We start from the raw sequence: 20,840 nt of genomic DNA, 5'->3' as shown, positions 1-20,840 counted from the left end.
GGTTATACAACCCTGACAGTGGACCAGCCTATAGGACCGTGCACACATGATTGCCCTAAAAGTAATCTGTTACCACTTCTTTCAAGCGCTTCCAGCTCGGCTACGGCTTAACAGTCACAACAGGCTTGTGATGACTTAGACCTCTTTCAGGAATATGTTTGGTTTTTTTTTTTCTGTCATTAGCTTCAGACAAACAATAGAAACATTACGACATAATGAGATGACAAATTATGGTGTCATCAAATTTCTTAAGTCATGCAGGACAATAATAACCCATTACACATGTATTTAGACAGAAATGTGTTGTTTCCAGCAAGTGATGAGAGGCTAGAGGCTGACAGGAAGTGTGTGTAGATATATCCCTTATATATTTATAAATGTACCGGTGGGGAACAGCATTTCGGTACACTGTATACTGTGTATACTACTGTATTGACAATAAAGCTCTTGAATCTTGAATCTTGAGAGATGTTTCCTGTTCTCCTAAATCTGATGGTTTTCTGTTACACTGGGCATAACTCTCATTTATACGACACAAGCTTAGCTGGAAGCTCATATCACAGCAAGACAGGCAGTATCCATCCAAAACACTGAACAACAAACAAAAGGGGATGAAAAAGAGACAGATAATAAAAATAAAGGGGAAACATGACTTATTGAAGATAAATATGTTGAACAGTGTGAGAGCTCGTATATGTGAACTTGTATTTTTGAAATGAGTTACAGAAAAAATATTTTGTAATATGTAGACTGCTATTTACACACAGAAATATTTGACTCATATATTTATGTTTTTTAGTTAATTTTTACAAGTTCTCACATTCACAAGCTCTTGTGTTTTGCAACTCTACACGGACAAATCATTGCCGTGAAAATGAAAAATGACACGTCTGAACTGAAAAGACCAGAAGCAGAAAGAAATATAATAGTCTTCACTGTCACTGTAACTCACACACAGTCAGACTCATATTTATAGAGTAAATAAAAGAAATAAGAGACTTGGAGCCAGTGCTTCCTCTGGGCTGGGCTGGGTTCACCCTGTCAGAAAATGTTAATTATCTTAAAGAGCCTCATAAAGAGAAATAAGATATATGGAAGACGGCTAAAGAATGGAGACTTTGACAAGTTCATTCAACATCTTGTTATTTCAAACCGTTTGTGTCAGTGGTGTGTACACACTGTACCACTTGCCAAATCTCACTTTAACCCCTGACTGTTCTTATTTTCTGTTTCGGTGTAGAGGTAAAGGCGACCATGTAGACAACAGAAAATTTATTTTTTAAAATCTCTTTTAGTGCTTATAGCTGTAACATAGATTTAAACCATAGCCCAGGAGTGATCACGCTTATGAATGAATCAAAACTTTTATATATTTGATTAGCGATTCCTGAAGTCTGGGCCATTATTTCTTTCTTTCTTTTTAAGATTCTTCTTCTTTTCTTTAATCAACCTTTCTTCACACAGTGAGCTGTTTATCCTGTGCATTATGGCCAAGGAACAGAGAACTCAAGGTCATGTTTTAATCCATCTTTAATGGGACCACAGAGGAAATATTTGCTGGAGGACACATGGTGTCGCCCAAATTTCTTCCTTTTTAAAAAAAGTTTAAAGGGTCAAACCTTCGAAAATGTCCACAACTTGTATTTTTAACAGAGACATAATACGTCTCCCATGGGACAAAGATGGTGCACCGTTTTTGGTGTTGTAGGTTAGATTTCAGTTCAGTTCATTGTTACAGTCAAAATGGGCACTGGGTTTTGGACCCAAAGGCAGACGGTGAGAGAGGAACCAGGTTTGATTACACAAGAGAACAGGTTTGAGCCAAAGGCAGGCAGGTGAACAAAGTTTTTCCCAGACAGTTAGTTTTCTTTTAGACGGGCACAGCAGAGGGGATCTAAGAGCGATGGAGAAAAACAGCCAATGAAGATGATTTCCTAGAGCTGCACTAGTTACTGAGTGCAGCACTGAGCTGGACATGAGTGGATGAAGAGCTGATTCGTACACGTGCAGGTAACTAATGATGGACAGTTTGTGTGCCAGTTTGAGTCAGCAGCGCCAGGTGAGGAGAAGCTCCTACAGCTCATCCCAGCAAGAAGGTGTCCTGACACACTCATTCAGGAAAAAGGGAGATCGAGAGGACACTGTGGAATCGGGATAATAACGTCCAGCAGGAAAAACCCTTTGAAATGCTAGCAAAATCACAAAGTCACATTTGACCTGTTCTTATTAGATTTGACTTTTGATTCTATATGTGCAGTTTTCTATATGTGATGACCACTGAAAATAAATATGTTAATGAGTCGGTGAATAATAATATGAATGTCACAATAATTGCAGAGATTGTAACTTTATTTATAATTCTTCCAATAAAATAAAATAAAATAGAAAAAAAACCTCCTATTCAAAAGTGTCATGTGACCAGCTAATTTGCACATGTAGTGTTGACCTCAGCAGCAGCCTTGGGAGATTTTTAGGATATAAAATTCACCTTTCTTTGGTCTGAACTTATAAGTAGGCAGAGTAAAGTTCCATTTTCAGCCCAAGCGTCTGTTTGTTTGCAGCTTTGATGTTCACAGCCATCAATCATTCAGTATCAACTAAGAAGAATTCGAAAACATTCAGATTCTTAGAAGAATTGTAGCATTGAGATACTAAAAAAAAAAAAAAACATGAAAAAAGGCTCACCCCATCGCTCCTGAAAGGAGTGGATTTGTAGCACTCAGAAAAGCATTTGATAAATGTAGTGAGGGAAAAACTCCACCTGGAGAACAGGATTAAAGAAAGGCATGTGGAAAAAACTCAGGTGGACAAGAAGTATCGTGAAGTGTAGTCAGAGCTCCAAGACATGGAGAACAAAAATAAAGGCCTGCAAAAAATGTGTGATGAAAGAGAAAGAGGAGCAGCAGGAAATACACCAACAGCAATGTAAGCTTCAAGATATGGAAGCTGAACTGAAAACAAGAGAAGCTAGAAGCACTGAGATGGAGATCAAGATCCAAGACATGATTGATGAAGCACATCAAAGAAATAAACAAATGTTGTATGAGAATGAACAGCAGGAGGAAATACAATAACATTTGCAGTGCAAATTCATAATATGGAAGCTATACACCAAGTGATGAAGTGCAAGCTTCAAGTGGAAGAGAAGAAAAATGAAGGGCTGCAAGTAATGTTGGAAGAATCAGTGAGATGAAATACTCAACTGTTGAAAGACAAAGAACAGCAGGAGGCAGCACACCAACTTATGAAGTGCAAAATTCAAGAATTGTAAGCTTAAATAAAGAGATACAATGCAAGCTTCAAGACATGGAAAGAAAAAAAATCAAGGCTCGTACACAATGTTTGATAAAGCCTGCCAAAGAAATGCACAAATGCTGAAAGAGAAGAAAGGGAAGAGTCCAAGCTTGAAGACAGCGAGAAGAAACATGAAGAGCTGAGATTATTTTAATGATTTGCCTTAATTTTATGAAGAAATCTATATATTAGTGTCGACTAATCCTAAAATCAGTTGAAATGGTTCAGGAAGGGCCAGAACTCACAACTCAGAATAGGTTCTATAGAGAGTGCCAGCAGATTTTCTTAATGCACAAGCTGTGATCAGTTGATCTGTGCTACTGCATCCATCCTCTACACGGACACTACAATGTTCATACTAACGTATAATAGATATTATAAAGTTGGTACGAAGGAGGAATTCGGTGAATGAATCTAAGCATCATCTGCTAAAAATCACATTAATCTGCTATACTGTGCAACACTCCAACACTGTGTTCGTTACTTTTACTTTATACCACAGACATCCAAGCTGGTAGAAGTTAAATCGTTGCTTAAAAAGCCATCAGTTGACCTAGCTTTCTTAGGCCAATCTCCAACCTTGTAAAACAGCATACTGATCATCTGCCGATGTTTATTATTCGGTTTATTTGAAGAGTTTCAGTCAGGTTTCAGAGCTCATCACAGTACAAAAACAGCTTTAGTGAAGGCTACAAATAATCTTCTTATAGTTTTAGTCATTTCTTTTTGACTTGTTCGCTATTTAGTAAAACAAAAAACAAAACAAAAACATCCCCCTAAACCCCTGAATGACTACAGAGTCATTACAGACAAAGATAAACAGCACCCTCTATTGGGCATGCCGCGTAGATGATAGAGTTTTGTCGCTGGTGTAAACGTCATCACTCAGCGACATAGTAGTGCGTTTTTCTAGCTGCCTCTCGCTTTTTCTTTTAAATAAAGCTCTTAAAAGGTTTTTGGACCAAAGTAGGATTTATCGTAAATGATCCGTTTTTCATTTCATTGTTCTTGGAAACATATATCGGTGCACCCCCCCCCCAAAAAAAACAACAAAAAACCTCCTGTCCGGAAGTTGATTCAGTGATTGTAAACACACATGCTTCGCTTGCTCAGTTATGCCAAAGCTCTTCGATATAAAGTTCCCGGGAGGATGTAAGAGTCTCCCCGATGGCTTCTGGTCAGCCGTAGACGTGTGGATAAAGAAACCTCATGTTGTAAACAAGCGTCTTTGTGGAGTTAAAGAGACAGACAGCAAAGATGTGGACCAAGACGACCTACGGCTCCTGCTGCATGATCCTGAACTCTTCACAGATGCGCTGCTCTTCATGATCACTGGGGCCTCAGCTGCCCACGAAGCCGACAAACCATGGTCCTCCAGCGTCAGGACATTTATTCCCAAAGTAAACTGTTATGGGACAAACCTGCATAAAGAAATTATCCTGAAAGGTAAGAGCTTCTCACTTCTGCAAACTGTTGTATCAGTTATATTTCTTTCTAATGCCTTCTCTCTTGTTCTCTGCAGACTTTGGTAGACAGCGAGTGACCTTTATTCCATTTGAAGAGGATGCAGAGGGAAAAGCGTCTCTGAGGAAAGGCAACATTTATCAGATTCAGCTCTGCAATCAGGACTGTGAGGAATGGTGAGTCTGCAGTCATCATCTTTACAGCACATTAGAACATACAGGACGAAATGCCTTGTTTTGGACGATAGTTTACTGGTTGATTATACAATCCTGATGTTCAAACTGAGCATCAGAATGAGGAAGAAAGGTGATTTAAGTGACTTTGAGCATGGCATTGTTGTTGGTGCCATACGTATAGGTTGGAATATTTCAGAAACTGCTGATCTGCTGGCATTTCTAGAGTTTACTGGGAATGGAGTGGAAAAAGAAAAAATATCCAATGAGCTGCAGCTCTGCTTCTTTTTGTCAGAGGTCAGAGTATGTCCAGACCTCTTCGAGCTGATAGGAAGCCAAAAGTAACTCAAATAGACACTTGTTATAACAAAAAATATGCCGAAGAGCATCTCTGAGTGCACAACATATTAAACATTTAAGTGGATCGTCTACTACAGCAGAAGACCAATCCAGGTGCCACTCCTGTTAAAACTGAGGCTGCATTTCACTGGACAAGAAAAGACTGGAAAATCTCGTCTGGTCTGAGTCTTGATTTCTTCTAACAGTGGGTGTATGAATGAAAGACAAGTTATTAGGGTTTTTTTGAGGGTCTTCACCATCTAGTATTATTATTTTTGTAGTCCACCACTGATGTTTAAAAATGGGTCTGACATTCAGTGTCAACAGCAATAAGAAAATTTAAACCACAGAATATAATTTAGAGTTGTTATTCTTATTGTTCAAACTTTGTTACATTGTCTCTGTTTTTTTTTAAATTTGTTTTGGGTTTATCTCCTTTTTCTTATTAATATTTAAAATTATTTTTTCATATTTAAAAATCCTCCTGATATTGATATAAGTGAACTCGGAGCAGCGACGTCACAAACTCTCAGTTAATATACATGTTAGTATAGTTAGCATAAAATGAGCACAACACTGTAGATGACTTGTGCTTTATCTGCAGGTCCCTGGAGTTGTGTGCGCTGTCGGTCGATTCCTGGTTCTCTGATGGCGTCGCCTACCCCAAGCTGCCCTGGCTGTCCTCTGACCTGCTGCCTAAACTGGTGCGCTGGGCCACCGAGTGCAGGAGTAGCGAGTTCAGGAGCACGTTGTCTCTGCTGCCAGTGGAGAAGTACAGCCTCATGTACCAACAGCTGAAGGACAAGTACAAGGCCATGGTGAAGGTGAGGAGACTGGATGATGTGAGGCTTGTTTATTCTTTTGTTTACGTCCTATTCTCTTGTGTTGATATATTCATATATATTTCTCACACTGTTTCCAGGTTTGGCCTGAGGTTACAGATCCTGAAAAGTTTGTGTATGAGGATGTTGCTATTGCTACGTATCTCCTGGTTAGTTCAAACCTTCCAATAATCTTCTTTTCACCAAATGAGTGGATCCTATCACGATTATACTTGAATTAGCCTTTGAAATAATTAACAAATACGTCCATACAGGTACTGTGTGTGCAGGTAAAAACAGCTAATAACTCACATGACCTTATGTCAGGTGTCAGAGGGTCATGCAACTTAAGCTAAATCAATCAACCTGAATGTGAAAAATGACCTTTGACCTTAGGAATCCATTTGTAGGTTACGAGTATCAGCAGCATTTGTCACTCCCTAACCATGAGTCTGTGTCACCGTGCTGCTGCAGGTGCTGTGGGCCGAGGAGAGAGCAGAGAAAGGTCTGACTGCCAGGCAGTCCTTTGTGGACCTCGGCTGTGGAAATGGCCTCTTGGTTCACATTCTGACCAATGAAGGGGTGAGTTCAGTGCTTGATGAATTCATGTAAAAGCAGCAGTTTATTAGGCCAGATCGTCACGCTGGACCGAGTGTTTGATCTTTGTTATGAGTGACTGAATCCTCAGCTTTTGTTCTGCACACTGGTGACTGAACACTGTTTGAATTTAGAAGAAAATCAAACAGCAGCTACTTCCTGGTTACATTCTCACCCAAAGCCCACAAAGTCCTCAAAATCATCCACAGTATGAGAACACTCTTCATATTTGATAACCCTGTATATGGTGGTCACATATAAAACATTTCACACTAACTTTAGGAAAGCCAGAAGCGCTGTCTTAAAGGTACAGTCAGTAATTTCCTTTTAGTTTATTTGATTTAAAAAAAAGAGTGTTGTACTCATAAATATACATAGATTAGTGTCTCTTTCAACAAACTGATATGTTCATATAAACTTAGAATGGATCCATTAAAAATGTATAGGAGTTAGTTAGTGCAGAGCTTCCCAAAGTGTGGGGCCCGCCCCCTAGGGGGGGCGCAGAGCCATTGCAGGGGAGGTGCGGTATGAAAAAAAAAAAAAGAAAGCTTGGACACTGCTAGCATAATGGATAATGGACAGGTTCTTGACGGGGCTCCCACACAAACGCAAAGCAGGAGATGAAGCATCGCTGAATATTTTTCCAAACCAACATCTCATACCTTGTTTCCTGAACTGAAGACAAAACTTTTCATAACTATGCTGATTTATTCCAGATATTGTCCCAATTACATATTTTCTACAGATTAGAAATGCGACCCTCGTATCTCCAGGCAACTGACAATGAGCTGGCAACAACAGCAGTTAGTATAACGTAGAGTTTAAAGGTCACACTTTCCCTCTGATAAACAGTTTGATTGCATCTCACATTGGATGCGAGTTTATTCAGTAAGTGTTTGATTCCAACTTTGTTGGCTAACAGGAGCTAACAGCGGTAAAAACAGCAGCTCAACCCGTATCGATCTCCTTTGACAAAGTAAAGCGTAAATAAAGATGGACATCTCTCACTCAGCAGCTGAGGTAAACAGTGGACTTTTATAGACAGGGGAAAACGCCGGGGCAGGTCCAGATCTGGTAGTAGAAACATATCGGCCGGCCATTGTCGTTAAGGGGTACATTCTAAATTTTAATGTTTTTGATCTGACTTGGCTGAGTGTGTGAATGTGTTTGAGGTTGATTAGCCTCTCTGACCATCAGGCATCTTGTGTTACAGCACCCTGGAAGGGGCATCGATGTTCGCAGGAGGAAGATCTGGGACATGTACGGCCCCCAGACTCTGCTGGAGGTGAGCGAGCCGAGCATGAAACGTTCGACTCCGTGTCCTCACTTTGTGCTTCAATTTATTGTAATTAAAAAGTACAATGAAGCATTCATAAAGATGTAAAAGTAATGATCAGGGAGAATTTTACACCTGCAGTGCTGTGAAAAAGTCTTTTTCCTCTTTCTTATGTGTTTAGAAATTAGAAAAAGACAACCTGAATAAATAAAAAGTGCAGTTTTGAAATGAGGATTTAATTTATTCAGGGCAACGAAAATCTATCCAAGCATACACGGCCCTGTGTGGAAAAGTAATTGCCCTCCTAAACCTATGAATGCGGTTTTGCCACCCTTGGCAGCAAAAACTGCAATCAAGTGATTGTGATAACTGGCAGTGAGTCTCACATCAGCGTGGAGGAATTTTAGCCCCACTCATCTTTGCAGAATAGTTTTAATTTAGCCACATTTAAGGTGTTTCCAGCATGAACTGCTTGTTTAAAGTCACGCCAAAGCATCTCAATTGGATTCAGGTCCACACTTTGACTAGGTCACACAGAGAGAGCATGCAGACTCCACACAGAAAGGCCTGACAACATGGTGGGTTACAAACCTGGACGTGTGCGACGGTGAGGCAACAGTGCCGTTATCTGAGCTACTTAGAGGCGGACCTGCTGGTGTGTTTCAGATCTTGAGATTTAGGGCATAACTTGACGGTCGTCCCATGTGTGACGTTCTTTTTATGAATTGCTTTGTTCGATTTATGCCAGATGTAACGGGACTCAAACGTTCCAAAAAGTTCAAATTTTGTCTCATCAGTCCACAGAATATTTTCCAATATTCTGTGGACTAATAGTTTTTCACAGCACTGTACATTTCTTGTAGTTTACTTAAGAGATTCTTGCTTTTATGATTGTAATAAGCTGCACAAAGAAAATACTACCACAGAAGCTTGCATACACATGTGGACACACACATTTCCAGAGAAACCTGCCCTGAAAACGCCGCTTTCTCCCGTCTGCCTCCTGTCCTCAGTCGCTCATTTAACAACAAGCTGCTGACTGCTTCCATTTCAGGTCATCTATTATTGACCGATTTTAGCGGAGCGGATGTGGTAGAACAATCTCTCTGCGCCCCCGGGGCAGCTGTACTCAGTCCTCAACCTTTATTCGGAAGCTCTCTGGACTTCACAGGCTCTTAACTCTCATCATTTGTGATGTTGGTGTCAGGGCCATCTGTTAAATATGAAAGGATTTATATAAACTCTCTAAAAAAAGTTGTTGGGATCTTGTAGTTGTTTTCTAATTGCAATTATAAAAAATATTTGAGCCCACTAAGAAAAAAACCCAAACCAAAACTTTAAATGCATCTCAAATAAAAGTCTAAGCAGATAAAAATACTTATTTCTATTAAATGATATTAAATTAGACCGGTGTGCATCCCTCCTGCTCTAAGGACCTCTTGTACTCTTTGGGTCTGTGCTATTTCAGGAAAAGGCAATTACTCCCAGCGAGAGCTTCTTATTCCCGGGTACAGACTGGCTGATTGGGAACCATTCGGACGAGCTCACACCGTGGATCCCCGTTATAGCAGCCAGGCGAGTCATCAGGAGACACAATCACACTCAGCAGCTCAAGTGCCAGCTGATCTCTCCAGTTTTGGAATAACATTATGGGCAGGGGGTGATGTGTGAAGAGTGTGTGTGTGTGTGTGTTTACTGAAACGGCCACCTGATGGCGATGTTGAGCCTCAGCGTGAGGAGTCAGATTTCTCCTTGTTTGAGACTGCAGATGATGATTTCTTGTGTGTGTCGCTTCCTGTCTGAACAGTTTGAGTAAAGGTGGAAAAATGCTTAAGTAAAACAAGTCCTCTGTAGTCTGACTGCATTAAAGAGTAATGATCGGCACTGTGTAGATTTATTTTGTCCCTTCTTTTTCAAATTATAGGTCGTCTTATTCCTGCCGCTACTTTGTCCTCCCCTGCTGTTTCTTCGACTTCTGTGGAAAATACCAGAGACGCCAGTGTAAGAAGTCTCAGTACAAGGAATACATCGACTTCATTGCTGAGGTCAGCCAAGTCTGTGGCTTCAACACTGACGAAGACTGTTTGAGAATACCTTCTACTAAACGGGTAGGCTGACAGAAACAGAGTGGAGGCGGCTTCACAGCAAATCCATCTGACTTGTTGTAAACATTTGTTTGACCCTGGCCTCTGTTTTTTTTTTTCCTTCTTCTTTCAGTCTGTGCTCCAGAACAAATCACATTGTATTAGTTCAGCAATTCGTGAATTCTTCTTCTCTCTCCACCCGTCTACCGCGCAGCTCTGCTGTCAGCTATTAAATAATTAATACAAGACAGCGAGGGAAAGAAATAAAGAGAGAAATCCGTTTGGTGGGGTTCTGTAATAGGTGCAGGTTTGAAATGGTTGTAAAAAAGTTTGTGAAAATTAAAACACACCTTAGTTATGACGTTTCCCATAATGCACCTCAACTGCATCTCTCCCCTGCACAGATCTGAAAGTTATAACTCTTCTTTCAGAATAGCACAAAAGGGCTACGTTGCCAAGACAGCATCACAGTTGCTGCACATCCGTGATGAGAATCTGCCGTTTCACCGCATCACAAAGCTGCTCTGTTGGGTTGAGATCTGGTGACTGTGGAGGACTTTAGAGTACAGGGAACTCGCTGTCACGTTGAGCTTTGCGACATGGAGTGTTACACTGTGGTCATGAATGTATGGACATGGTCAACAACAAAACACATGCAGATTGGGGTGTTTAACATTTGGTTAGTACTGAGTGTGCCAAGACTTCCTGTTGATCCGAGGCAGGATCCATGCTTTCATGTTTACACCATATACTGACTCCGTCTGAATGTCACAACAGAAACTGAGACGGGATCAGGCGATGGTTTTCCAGTCTGCTGTGTGTTTGGAAAGTCTGTGTGAACTGTAGCCTCAGCTTCCTGTCAGCTAGTAGGGTCTTCTGCTGCTGTAGCCCAACTGCTTCAAGGCTGGATCTGTTGTGCACTGAGATGCCTTTCTGCACCTCGGTTGAAATGAGTGGCTATTTAAGTTACTGTTACCTTCCTGTCAGCTCGAAACAGCTTGGACCTTCATCAGGTTGTCTTGACCAGCTGCTGTCATGCGATTAGCTTGAAGTCAGTAACTTCATTACATGTTTTTGCAATCCTGGGATTATGTGGAAACACTTCTCAGCGCTATGATCAGTGGATGGCTGAAGTAAATCATACAGCTGTGCGTCCCAGCCTTTTCTCCACCTGGGCTTCGTTTAGTGTAGACGTACAATAAATCAAGGATGTCTTTATAATCCCAGAGGGAACAATAAATCTGTTAGCGGGTAGCCATTAATAGCTACAATATACTCGTGGCCATAAAAAGAACAAGCTATTATTTTCTGGGCTTTTCTGTTTGCTCATCAGTAACACTCAGTTTGCTCATATCAGCAAAAGCTCTCCCACAAAATTATTTCATGGGAACATTTTCAAATGGAAAGAAAAAGTATGATTTCTTTGAACTTAATAACAAGAAAAGACAACCAAACAGGGAGTCGCCCTCACACTCTGCTCTCTTTTTTTTTTTTTCTTTTTTTCCCACAGGTGTGTCTTTTAGGAAAGTCAAGAAACTATCAGTTATCTGATGAACCTGAGGTAGAGCAACAAAGGGCTCATTACATCCACAGCCGCTGCACTGCTCCCGGGGTCACAGTTCAGAGGTCAGACGTCAGTAATGACGAGGACTGTTGCAATGGGGACGGAAGCTGTAACGGCACCCCCGGGAGCTCCTGGGGAGCCGGGTTCCAGCCGCGAGATCGCGTCGAAGCGGTGCGAAATTGTGCTGCTCTCCCGCGGGACTTTGTTGACGGTGTTGTTCTGCGGGTTGCTAATGCTCTTCTGGGAATGACCGCGGGCGATGGAGAAGGATCCTGCCGTGACTGGAACCAAGGAGGTAAAACGATTGACATGAGTCGCTGCTGAACTGAGTCACAGGTTGAGATCAAATCCAGAATAGGATCAGTATCTGTGAGGTGTTCCTATTTGCCTGTAGGACAGAAAGACTCTCTGTGTGATGCATCTGAGTGCCCGGTCTGAGCATCAAGACCTGGCGCTCAGATGCATCTTAGGCCCCTGAAGGTTCTTGTCTAGATGAGATATTATGATGTCATCATGTTGCCTAACTACCACCTAGCAGTCGGCTAAATTGACCAATTATTCGCACCAAAAACAGCTTTTAAAGACATTGTCACGTTTTTATATTATAACACAGTTATTATTAATTATTGTCTTTACCAAAAAAAAGCATCTCAAGGCAACCGCTGTTGTGATTTGGCGCTATGTAAATGACCCAGTCTTAGCATATCAAAAACATCTATCACCCTATTTTTTTATTAACTTCTCTCACTGTGATTAAGTGTATCAACCTGTAATTAAAGGCAAAATGACTTTATAATGTGTTTTCTGCTGGAGAGGTGAGAAGAACGTTAGATGAGCTTGAAAGTGTATATGATGTAAGAAAGCTGTATAAGGGCTGGTAGGTGGATGTTAATGTCTGTGGATAAGCAGCTGTTGTGAACCACACTATTTAAGCCTTGTCCACATATACAGGATACAGATTCACTACTCTCCCTTTGCTTCGAAGCTAATGGTTGGCTATTAGTGGACATCTCGTCGCCTCTAATGTATTCACCACATTGGTGTACAGCACTCTGCTAAAGTCTTCAGCCACACCTCGTTTCTTTATATTTTGCTGGGAAAATGAGAAACGGGTCCAGTGATTTATTGAAGCGTGCAAGCATTTGAATGTGGGAGACAGACACGCTCTCAACTTTCCTTTTTTGATAACGATTATAGTTAAGGCTAGATCAGGTAACCCTGAGTGCTCCCTTAGTTACGCTGCTGGGTTGCCAGGGGCTTGTTGAGTGTTTCTTGTTCGTTCACCCTTTGTTTTTATGCACCACTCTGGATTTCCACAGTGTGCCTTTTCCCCCGTCTCCCTCCCCTCACCCCCAACAGATGGCCGCCCCTCCCTGAGCCTGGTTCATCTGGGGGTTTCTTCCTGTTAAAAGGGAGTTTTTCCTTCCCACTGTCACCAAGTGCTTGCTCACAGGGGGTCATCTGATTAAGGTTTTGTCTTTATTATTGTAGAGTCTTTACCTTATAATATAAAGCACATTGAGGCAACTGTTGTTGTGCTTTGGTGCCTCTGCTGTCCATTACAAAGAATGCAGGTTTGGGGCATTTCCCTACTGTGGTCACTTTTCAACCCCCGAGGCTACTTCCATCTTTTGTACACAGTCTATGCCTTTGATCAGTTACATAGTGAGTGCTTTTTACCTCGTATGGTGCGGCGCAGATGTAACCCGATGCCTCTGAAACGACACCGTCACAATCAATCGTTACATATGGCGTCAGCACTTTTTAAAACTCACCAGCTACACCATTACATCCGCAGCACCTACTGCCTGAACTTTGAATTTCATTCTTCGTCCATCATCCCGTCTGACCCCCCCACCTCGCTGATTACAATCCTGCCCCTCAGCATCAGCCGGTGAGACCTGATGACACAGAGCGACGCCTCTTTGAACTCTGCCACACCCTCCGCCAGCTGCGTACCACGCAGCCCGTATCAAACACCCACAGACACGCACACACATTTACTTTCACAGCACCCACGCAATCACCTTTGTCAACACCTCTGCAGCCCCGCTGACACACACACTCACACACAGTCACACGTTATGAACGAGATAAGGGCACGAAGCCTGCTATTATTAAAACAGAACGTTTCTTGTCGGGGTGTCGGTGGAATTAAAGGTAGAAAATTTTAGGGAGAGTGAATAAAGGGAGAGTGTAACTCTGTATGGAGATGACTGCATGAATAATGCACCACCATCTATGATTTATGCATGAGCACGCATTTGTATTGAGGGATTCCTACCAGTTATCTGCTGTGTACGAACAAAGGCCAAATTCAGAGGGAGCCAGCGCATGTTAAATAAATCCAGATGGGTCTCGGAGTCATTTAAAGTGCTTTGGAGTTTAGTTTCTGTCTGCTCTTTAATGCATCTTCAAAAAGTCTAATCATTTTCAGTATGGTGATGTTTCCCTTTTTGGCACTTAAGCGGATATTTTATGATCATTTTGTTTCTGTGGCTTTATGGCTCTGGTGCGACGTCAGACGATGTTCTTTTATCTTTTCTTTTTATCTCTTTTACTGTAAATACAAACAAATAATACTCATTAAGCTCTGAAACTGTCAGAAATAAGCAGGTTTTCACTATGCATAAGAGTCAGTATTTTTCCTGTTTGGCCAGCTATTGTTGGGTTTGTATCATAAGACTGATACTCAGTGATTTATAGTAATTCTTTGAAATGAAAATTCCTATTTAACATCAATCAGACTCTTTCCTTTTTTATTTGGGACAAGTTCTTCTATTTAAAAGGTTTGCACTGAGCAAGTTAAAACATCTTAGTGTCTCTGCTGCTTATATCAGTTGCATATATTGTGCTTCCTGTACATTAAACTTAAAAATATCTCACAGCTCTTCTGAGACACTGTAAATATGAAGCAAGTTACTAATTCATGCGGGCTGTAGTGCTGAGTCACAGAGTTATGTAATCACGCCGAGAATGAAAATCTGTGTGTAGCTGTACATCGAGCGACACTAAATGTCAACTCAGTAAAATGTCAGAGGGACAGTAAACACGCTATTGTACTGAGTAGAAGCAGCCTGCGTGGAAGGGCGCGGTGTGTTTTTGATGAGTGAACGCTTCACTTCACTCTTTCACATGCTGGAACATTTTCTGCTTTCCTTCAGTTTAAACCAAATATTTTTCAGATTGTTGGTTTGAAAAAATCCAAACGGAGTTTTTTGGGTTGTTTTTGTTTTTTGTATACTTTTGCTTTTGTCTCCAAAATGTCATTCATATAAAGGCCGGTTTTAAAGTTGCTTTCAGATGCTCCCTTATTCGCAAAGGGTCACCACAGCAGGTAGCTCCGCACGTTTGATCTGGATGTGCTGGATGCACTTCCTGACACAACCCCAAAGGGATTTGTGTCTCCTCCCAGACTGAACCGGGGGATCTTTCGCTTGGCAGGGAAATGTGTAAGCCACATGCTCGAGCCATAGATATATGAGGATGAGTGTAAATATTATTTATTGGGTGCTATAAGAGGATTCAGCAAGCATGCATATTTACGTTTATTAGCAATAATAATGTAATTATTGGTTCTAGTACATGTCAGTGTCCTGCATTACTATATAAATGCCAGTAGTCCCTTTTTTTTTTTTTTTAGGTTGCCAGGCAACACGGTGGCATCATATTATAGCAAGTTCATGTTTCAGTTCACCTGATTGTTACTAGCTTTGCACCTTTGCCAGATCATTTGCCAACTTTTCATCACCTCGTAAATAGATTTTTTTTTTAAAGGTTTAGCAAAAAGCTCGCGTACTTATTCCTTTGCATTGCAGGGACATCTTGCTCTCCTGGCACAGCAGTAGCCTGTCTCCTTTCCTCTCTCTCTGCTGTGTTTATTGCTCTGTGAGCTAGCGGTGAGGTTGCAAAGAGAGACGTGGGGCAGCCGTGTACAGAGAGACCGATTAAGAGATCTCAAATGTGATGGAAAAAAGCGAGACTTCTGTTGTTGTTTGTCTGAGTGACCATTTTATGCTCAAGTTAAATGGTTTGCAGAATCATAGCATTTCCATTGTCTCCAAACCCTATGATTCCTCCAGAAGTATATAGATTTCTTCTTCTTCTTTTGGCTTCTCCATTTAGGGGTCACCACAACAAATCACCAGCCTCCAACCTCTTCTGTCACCCCAACCCTCTGCATGTCCTCCTTCTCTACATTCATGAATCTTCTCTGTGGCCTCCCTCTATTCCTCCTGCCTGGGCAGCTCCATGTCCACTACCCCTCCTCTGCTCATCAAGACAAATATTACCCTAAAAGTATGTAATCCCTCAGAAATATGTCCTGTCATCTTTACACGCCTTGTGAGAGTTGCAGTTTTTGCAAAGATGGAAATCACAGCTGAGCTCTTTTCTCTTTTTTTTTTTTTTCTTTTTTTCTTCAGCACAACAAAAGCAATCCTACACAACAGGCATCGTTTCAAACAAGCAAGTCCAACTGTACTTTAAGCCAAGTCATTAATTCTCATCTGCACCTGGTCTTAGTCCAAGCTGAATCTACTCTGTCAATACTGTCCTTATCCCATTAATCCCCATTAACATTGTAGGCAGTAAAGGGCAGCTCTAAACGGTGTATTGATATTATATCAAGGCCTGGAGCTCCCTGGCGTCAGAGCTGTGGGATGAGAGTCTGCCCAGTTTCACACTCTGTAGCATACGACTGGGTTTGGCTGCGCTAGTGTCTGTGAATGTGGGAGTGTGTCGCATATTTTAGGGATTAACGCAGCAATTTGGCCAACTAAAATTAGGATGTATTTGGGTGGACAATATGTTTTTCGATGAATTTCAACGGCAGAAAGACAAGGTTCAGAGACCTGACAAGCAGAAGAGTTTGAAACTGAACAGTTTTCGGAAAACTGAGTTTTGGATCAGAGGGTCAGACGGTGCTTTTCATTCATATTCAGTATTCATATCATCTCTAAGCCAGCAGGGATTGCAGCGAGTGACCACAGAAGTACGATGAAGATATCACTGAAGATGCAGATTTAAGTCAAATATAGTTATGAAATCATGCGGTGTGTCTCTCCCTCCAATACGTCAGAGAAAGGAGGAAGTTTGTCATTTGTATAAACCAAAGGTCAGCTCAGATTGAATTCCCTTGTGGTGTAAAAAGGACAAGGCCAGAAATGCCAAAAGATCTTTATAACCATAGTGCGAAAGTATGTGTGACTACAAAGGGGTTTGTCATCTATACTATGCTAATCCTAGAGGTTAAAACTGTACATATTCTCCTTTTCCTTTCTAAAATCTCTGCCCCAGTGGAGAGTTGACAAAAATGATTCAGGCTCTCAAATGGCTACTCTGGCAAAACGCGTTCCAGCTGCCCCGACAGCTTGTTGGAACGGCTTTAACTGAGCATACTTTACAGCTCTGACAAACACTCTGACAAGCTACTCTCTACTGTAAACCAATCTTTATATACTATGTGTATATATAGCTTTGCTCGCATTTTCTTGTCATAGAACAGCCGGTAACATCAACTCAAGCCGAGTGGTTCTTTGTCTGAAATGCTGGATAAAAACGATCTCTGTGCATGCTGAAGCACTGTGTTAATGCATTGATGATTATAAAATCAATAGACCTCTTCCTGCACATGTATAACTCCCATCTTTCATTGTTTGTCCCTCTTCCCTGCCCTTCAGGCAGCCTTTCTGTGAGCGAGGTTGCGGGGCTGTTGGGGCAGGAAACCCTGCGGCTCCTGAAGAAAGAGTGCGGAGGTCTTCAGACGCTTCTGAGGAACAATCATCAAGTATTTAGAGGTAGCTTTTCTGCACGCTTCTCTACGTTCTCGTAGATGGTTCATTTGAAAGTTGTATTGTTGAGAACTAGACTGTTCATTAAGTACAATATAGTGCTTAAATGAAACCAGTGACAGTGAGAAAGATACTGGAGGTTATATGAGTAACAGAAAGGGTGTTAAATAAAAAACTGTTAGCTTCTTTTTAAAAAAAGATTTTGTTTGAATTTTTATTTTCCAACAATTTAAATCATAGACTGTATATAAAAGATGGAGGCCTTAACCCTACTTTCTGGGGATATTTCAAAGTTACCCTACTTCTCGTTTGATTTATGACTTGAGTAAACTGGTAATTTTGGTTTCAAGTCTTCTTTAATAGATCCTTAAAAGAACGTCTTAATTAGAATACAGTTCATGCTTTATTGCTTGCACCTTGCTCGTTCGGTGTTCGTCAGTACAAAAAGCCCTCAGAGGAGTCAGCTGTCCAGTTTTTCCATTACGAACATTTTGTTTGTTTTCATACTAGCTTGCTAGCTAGCATTAGTCCCACCTCCTGGTATGGGCACTTCTTTAAAACCATAAGGTGGCGATGGCCTCGTTCCAGGTTGCAAAATTTTACCCATATGTTGACATCTTTTAACTACAGTGTATGCTTTTAAGACTTTTAAAAGCTACTATTTCTAAAGATAAACATGGCAGCAACATCTTTTTTTTTCCAAATTTTATTCACTCACGAAAACGTCTCATGCTCAGAACCACAATTTGGAAACAACAATCCAGGCCACAATTCTTTCAACATAACTGGACAAACACTTTTTAAAATGCAGTCCTGGAAGTCGTACTGTCGTTGACCGTAAAGCAGTGTGTTTTGCTGCTGTTCCTGGTTAAAAGTGTCAGACAGCAGGGTGAGAAGTATGCCTTCCTTTTCTTCCCCCCCCGTAACCACAACACTGACATCAAAGCATATTTAAGCGTACTTGTGCTTGCCAAAACTCTTGAATCGTCCAATGCAAAGAGTTAATTTGCTTGGCGTCATGGCATCACACTGGGCTTTTGTTGATTGAAAAAGAGGGGAAATGAGCGCTTTTACCATTGTCATTTGGAATTTGGTTGGTCTCGAGGGATCAGTTTGAGAAAATTGGATCCCCTCCCCTACAGAAATTGCTTAGAGTGCAAGCAAAGTCAGACTTGAGATAGAAACAAAGTTGACATTTCTTTCTGATAATAGATAAAAATGTGCACGACTCTCGAAAGGTGAGAAGCTTATAACCTGTGGGGGTCAGCGCAGACATGACTTTTTCTACCCGGTGCCCTGACAGCCAGGCATCTATGTTGTGTTCTTCTCCTAATTTCTGTCTTTTAAGAAAATATTTATTTGTATCTTTTGGGAGGAGCGTTTGAGTCTGATAGATTTTGTGTCTCCCTCTTGTCACTCTTTAGTTGAAGGAGGGCGTGTCTACATAAGAGACTGGCGGGAGAAGATGCCCTTCAGGGCGGATGTTAAAAGGAAGCCCGTCACCCCGGGTGCCCTGAAAACTCGCCTCTGCTGGTTTCACGCTCACCACCCTCAGGGCTGCCCCCTGCAGGCTGAAAGCTGCGCCTTCGCCCACGGAGCACATGACCTCCGACCCTCGACGAGACCGCTGAAGAAGATAAAGAATGAAGCCTTTTGATCGACTCGTTCTTCACGACTTTTCATTGACTTTGTTTGGATTTTTAATTTGTGCAGAGCTCTGCACATCGTTGTTTGAACTCTAGTTTCCAGCCCTGTAGCCTCAAAGATAAGATTCAGGTCCAAGCAGCGAGTTTTATTGAGGCAACGTTACATCATTTCTGGGAATTGAAGCCTTGAAATTTCACAGTCCTCTTTCGTCTTTGTAAGGCTGCCAACATGCATTTCTTCCTGGTGGGGCTTCACTGCTGGAGCTCTCTAAACCTCTGGGTTATGTTGTCTTGTGAAATTTAATTTCAAAGCATCCTGTCTCCTTTTTATTTAACTGTTGGACTTTTGTCGAGTTCAGGTATACTTACTCACTATAAAGCTGATTTCAAGCTACGTCTTTGTATTTCTATTTAAAGATTATCAGCTCTGTGGTGGATCTTCTCCTCGCCCACAGCATAAAAACTCTAAAAGCTCCTGTAAACTTTCAGTCTTTAACTGCGTGCTTCACTTAGACATTTCATTCAGCTCAGACGTGTGCTTTGGGGTTCACAGACAGGGCGGGGGAGAAAGGCCGGACAGCGTTTGAACAAAGTAAATGTTAGCGGTATGAATTATTTGTTGGCAGGAGTCGAGGGCTGAGCTGCGTGTTGTCCCGTCTGGATGGGCGCTCACTGCTGCGTCTTTCTAACACAGCTTCCATCACCCTGTGGCTCAAATGTCAAAGACGGTAAGGCCCTCCGAGGGACTGCAGCCGAGCAGTGAGAAGTGCCTCCCTGGGGTTTGTTTTGTGTATGTGACAGACAACAACCAGACCGCTGATACAATAAAAACATTGTTTATACAATCAGTGTGTGGCAATGCGTTACTGTAATCTGATTACTTTTTTCAAGTAACGAGTAAAGTAAGGGATTACTATTACAAAAACGGTAATTATATTACCGTTACTTTCCCGTAGGAACGCTGCGTTACTGCGTTACTAAAACCGTGATTTTTTTTGCGAGAATGTCTCAGGACAGTGATGTAAGCGAGTGCGCTGTTAGTGACAACAGCTGTGGGCAGATCAACAATGGATCACATATCGATTGTGGGAGAGAGTCTTCTACAGCACCGTGTTGTAATTCAGCCACGTTGGAGGGTTTTCCAGCATGAACTGAATTTTTAAGGTCAAGTCACAGATCGTGTATTTGTTTGATGATCTGAAACATTTGTGAAACTTCTAGCAGAACCAGGCTCAGGGTGGGGCAGCCATCTACGGTGACCGGTTGGGGGTGAGGGGAGGAAGCCAGGACAAAAGACACACTGTGGCTCCTTAAAAAGGCGAGTGCCTCTCATAAAGTCCATACTGTGGTTGAAATGGACATCTTGAGGTTACGTACAGCTGACCGGGTGCTCGCACGTCTCCCTGCTCAGCGGCTTCGTCACTGAATATTGATGTGGATCCACAATCGTTTGCTCAGCCTGTTCAAAGGTTCAGTACAGCGAGGAAGAAAGTTCTCTGGAGTTTTTGAGTAACTGCGATCAGTAAATAGAAACTTCCTCAGAGATGAAAGAGCATTTAAACACAACCGATGCTTCAGCTGTGAGATGGACATAAACTGCTCAGTCGTAACGTGTATAGCAATGTGTGGATTTTAATGACCTGTTTAAATCACTTGTCCCCCTCCCACCATTCACCCCACTCTGTTATGTTTCTTGGAAGAAATGAAATGATGAAAATGCTCCTGCTGCTCTGCATCTGCAGAGATCATCTGATCGACCCGCTGCCCTATATTTAACTGCTGCGACATGG

At 41.7% G+C, this 20,840-nt stretch overlaps 1 protein-coding gene across 3 annotated transcripts; it reads left to right on the top strand.

The window, feature by feature from the left end:
- Window positions 1–4,157: 4,157 nt before the first annotated feature.
- On the top strand, window positions 4,158–19,895 carry trmt44 (tRNA methyltransferase 44 homolog). 3 transcript variants are annotated; one of them, XM_082511899.1, is made up of 12 exons: window positions 4,158–4,740; window positions 4,817–4,934; window positions 5,875–6,094; window positions 6,193–6,261; window positions 6,566–6,673; window positions 7,902–7,973; window positions 9,433–9,539; window positions 9,889–10,072; window positions 11,559–11,907; window positions 15,738–15,911; window positions 17,294–17,410; window positions 18,829–19,895. In XM_082511899.1, exons 1-12 carry the CDS (start codon window positions 4,410–4,412, stop codon window positions 19,059–19,061), a joined length of 2,082 nt encoding a protein of 693 aa, XP_082368025.1. In that variant the 5' UTR covers window positions 4,158–4,409; the 3' UTR covers window positions 19,062–19,895. The 3 variants fall into 3 exon arrangements, with proteins under 3 accessions (XP_082368025.1, XP_082368026.1, XP_082368027.1); XM_082511900.1 differs by lacking the exon at window positions 15,738–15,911; XM_082511901.1 differs by lacking the exons at window positions 17,294–17,410; window positions 18,829–19,895 and adding an exon at window positions 16,037–17,287.
- Window positions 19,896–20,840: the final 945 nt, after the last annotated feature.

The sequence above is a fragment of the Aulonocara stuartgranti genome (genome assembly GCF_965226115.1).
Source record: "Aulonocara stuartgranti genome assembly, chromosome: 3".
In the NCBI taxonomy this organism is placed as follows: Eukaryota; Metazoa; Chordata; class Actinopteri; order Cichliformes; family Cichlidae; genus Aulonocara; species Aulonocara stuartgranti.
The sequence above is the reverse complement of the archived record's forward strand: the minus strand, read 5'-3'. Positions and strand labels throughout refer to the sequence as shown.

What these genes read in the sequence shown, in the direction of transcription:
- trmt44 (XM_082511899.1), top strand. Translation starts at nt 4,410, where the DNA reads ATGCCAAAGCTCTTCGATATAAAGTTCCCGGGAGGATGTAAGAGTCTC. An exon ending in CTATTGCTACGTATCTCCTG is followed by an intron (nt 6,262 to 6,565) that starts GTTAGTTCAAAC and finishes GTGCTGCTGCAG; the next exon opens with GTGCTGTGGGCCGAGGAGAG. An exon ending in CCGTGACTGGAACCAAGGAG is followed by an intron (nt 11,908 to 15,737) that starts GTAAAACGATTG and finishes TTCTCCATTTAG; the next exon opens with GGGTCACCACAACAAATCAC.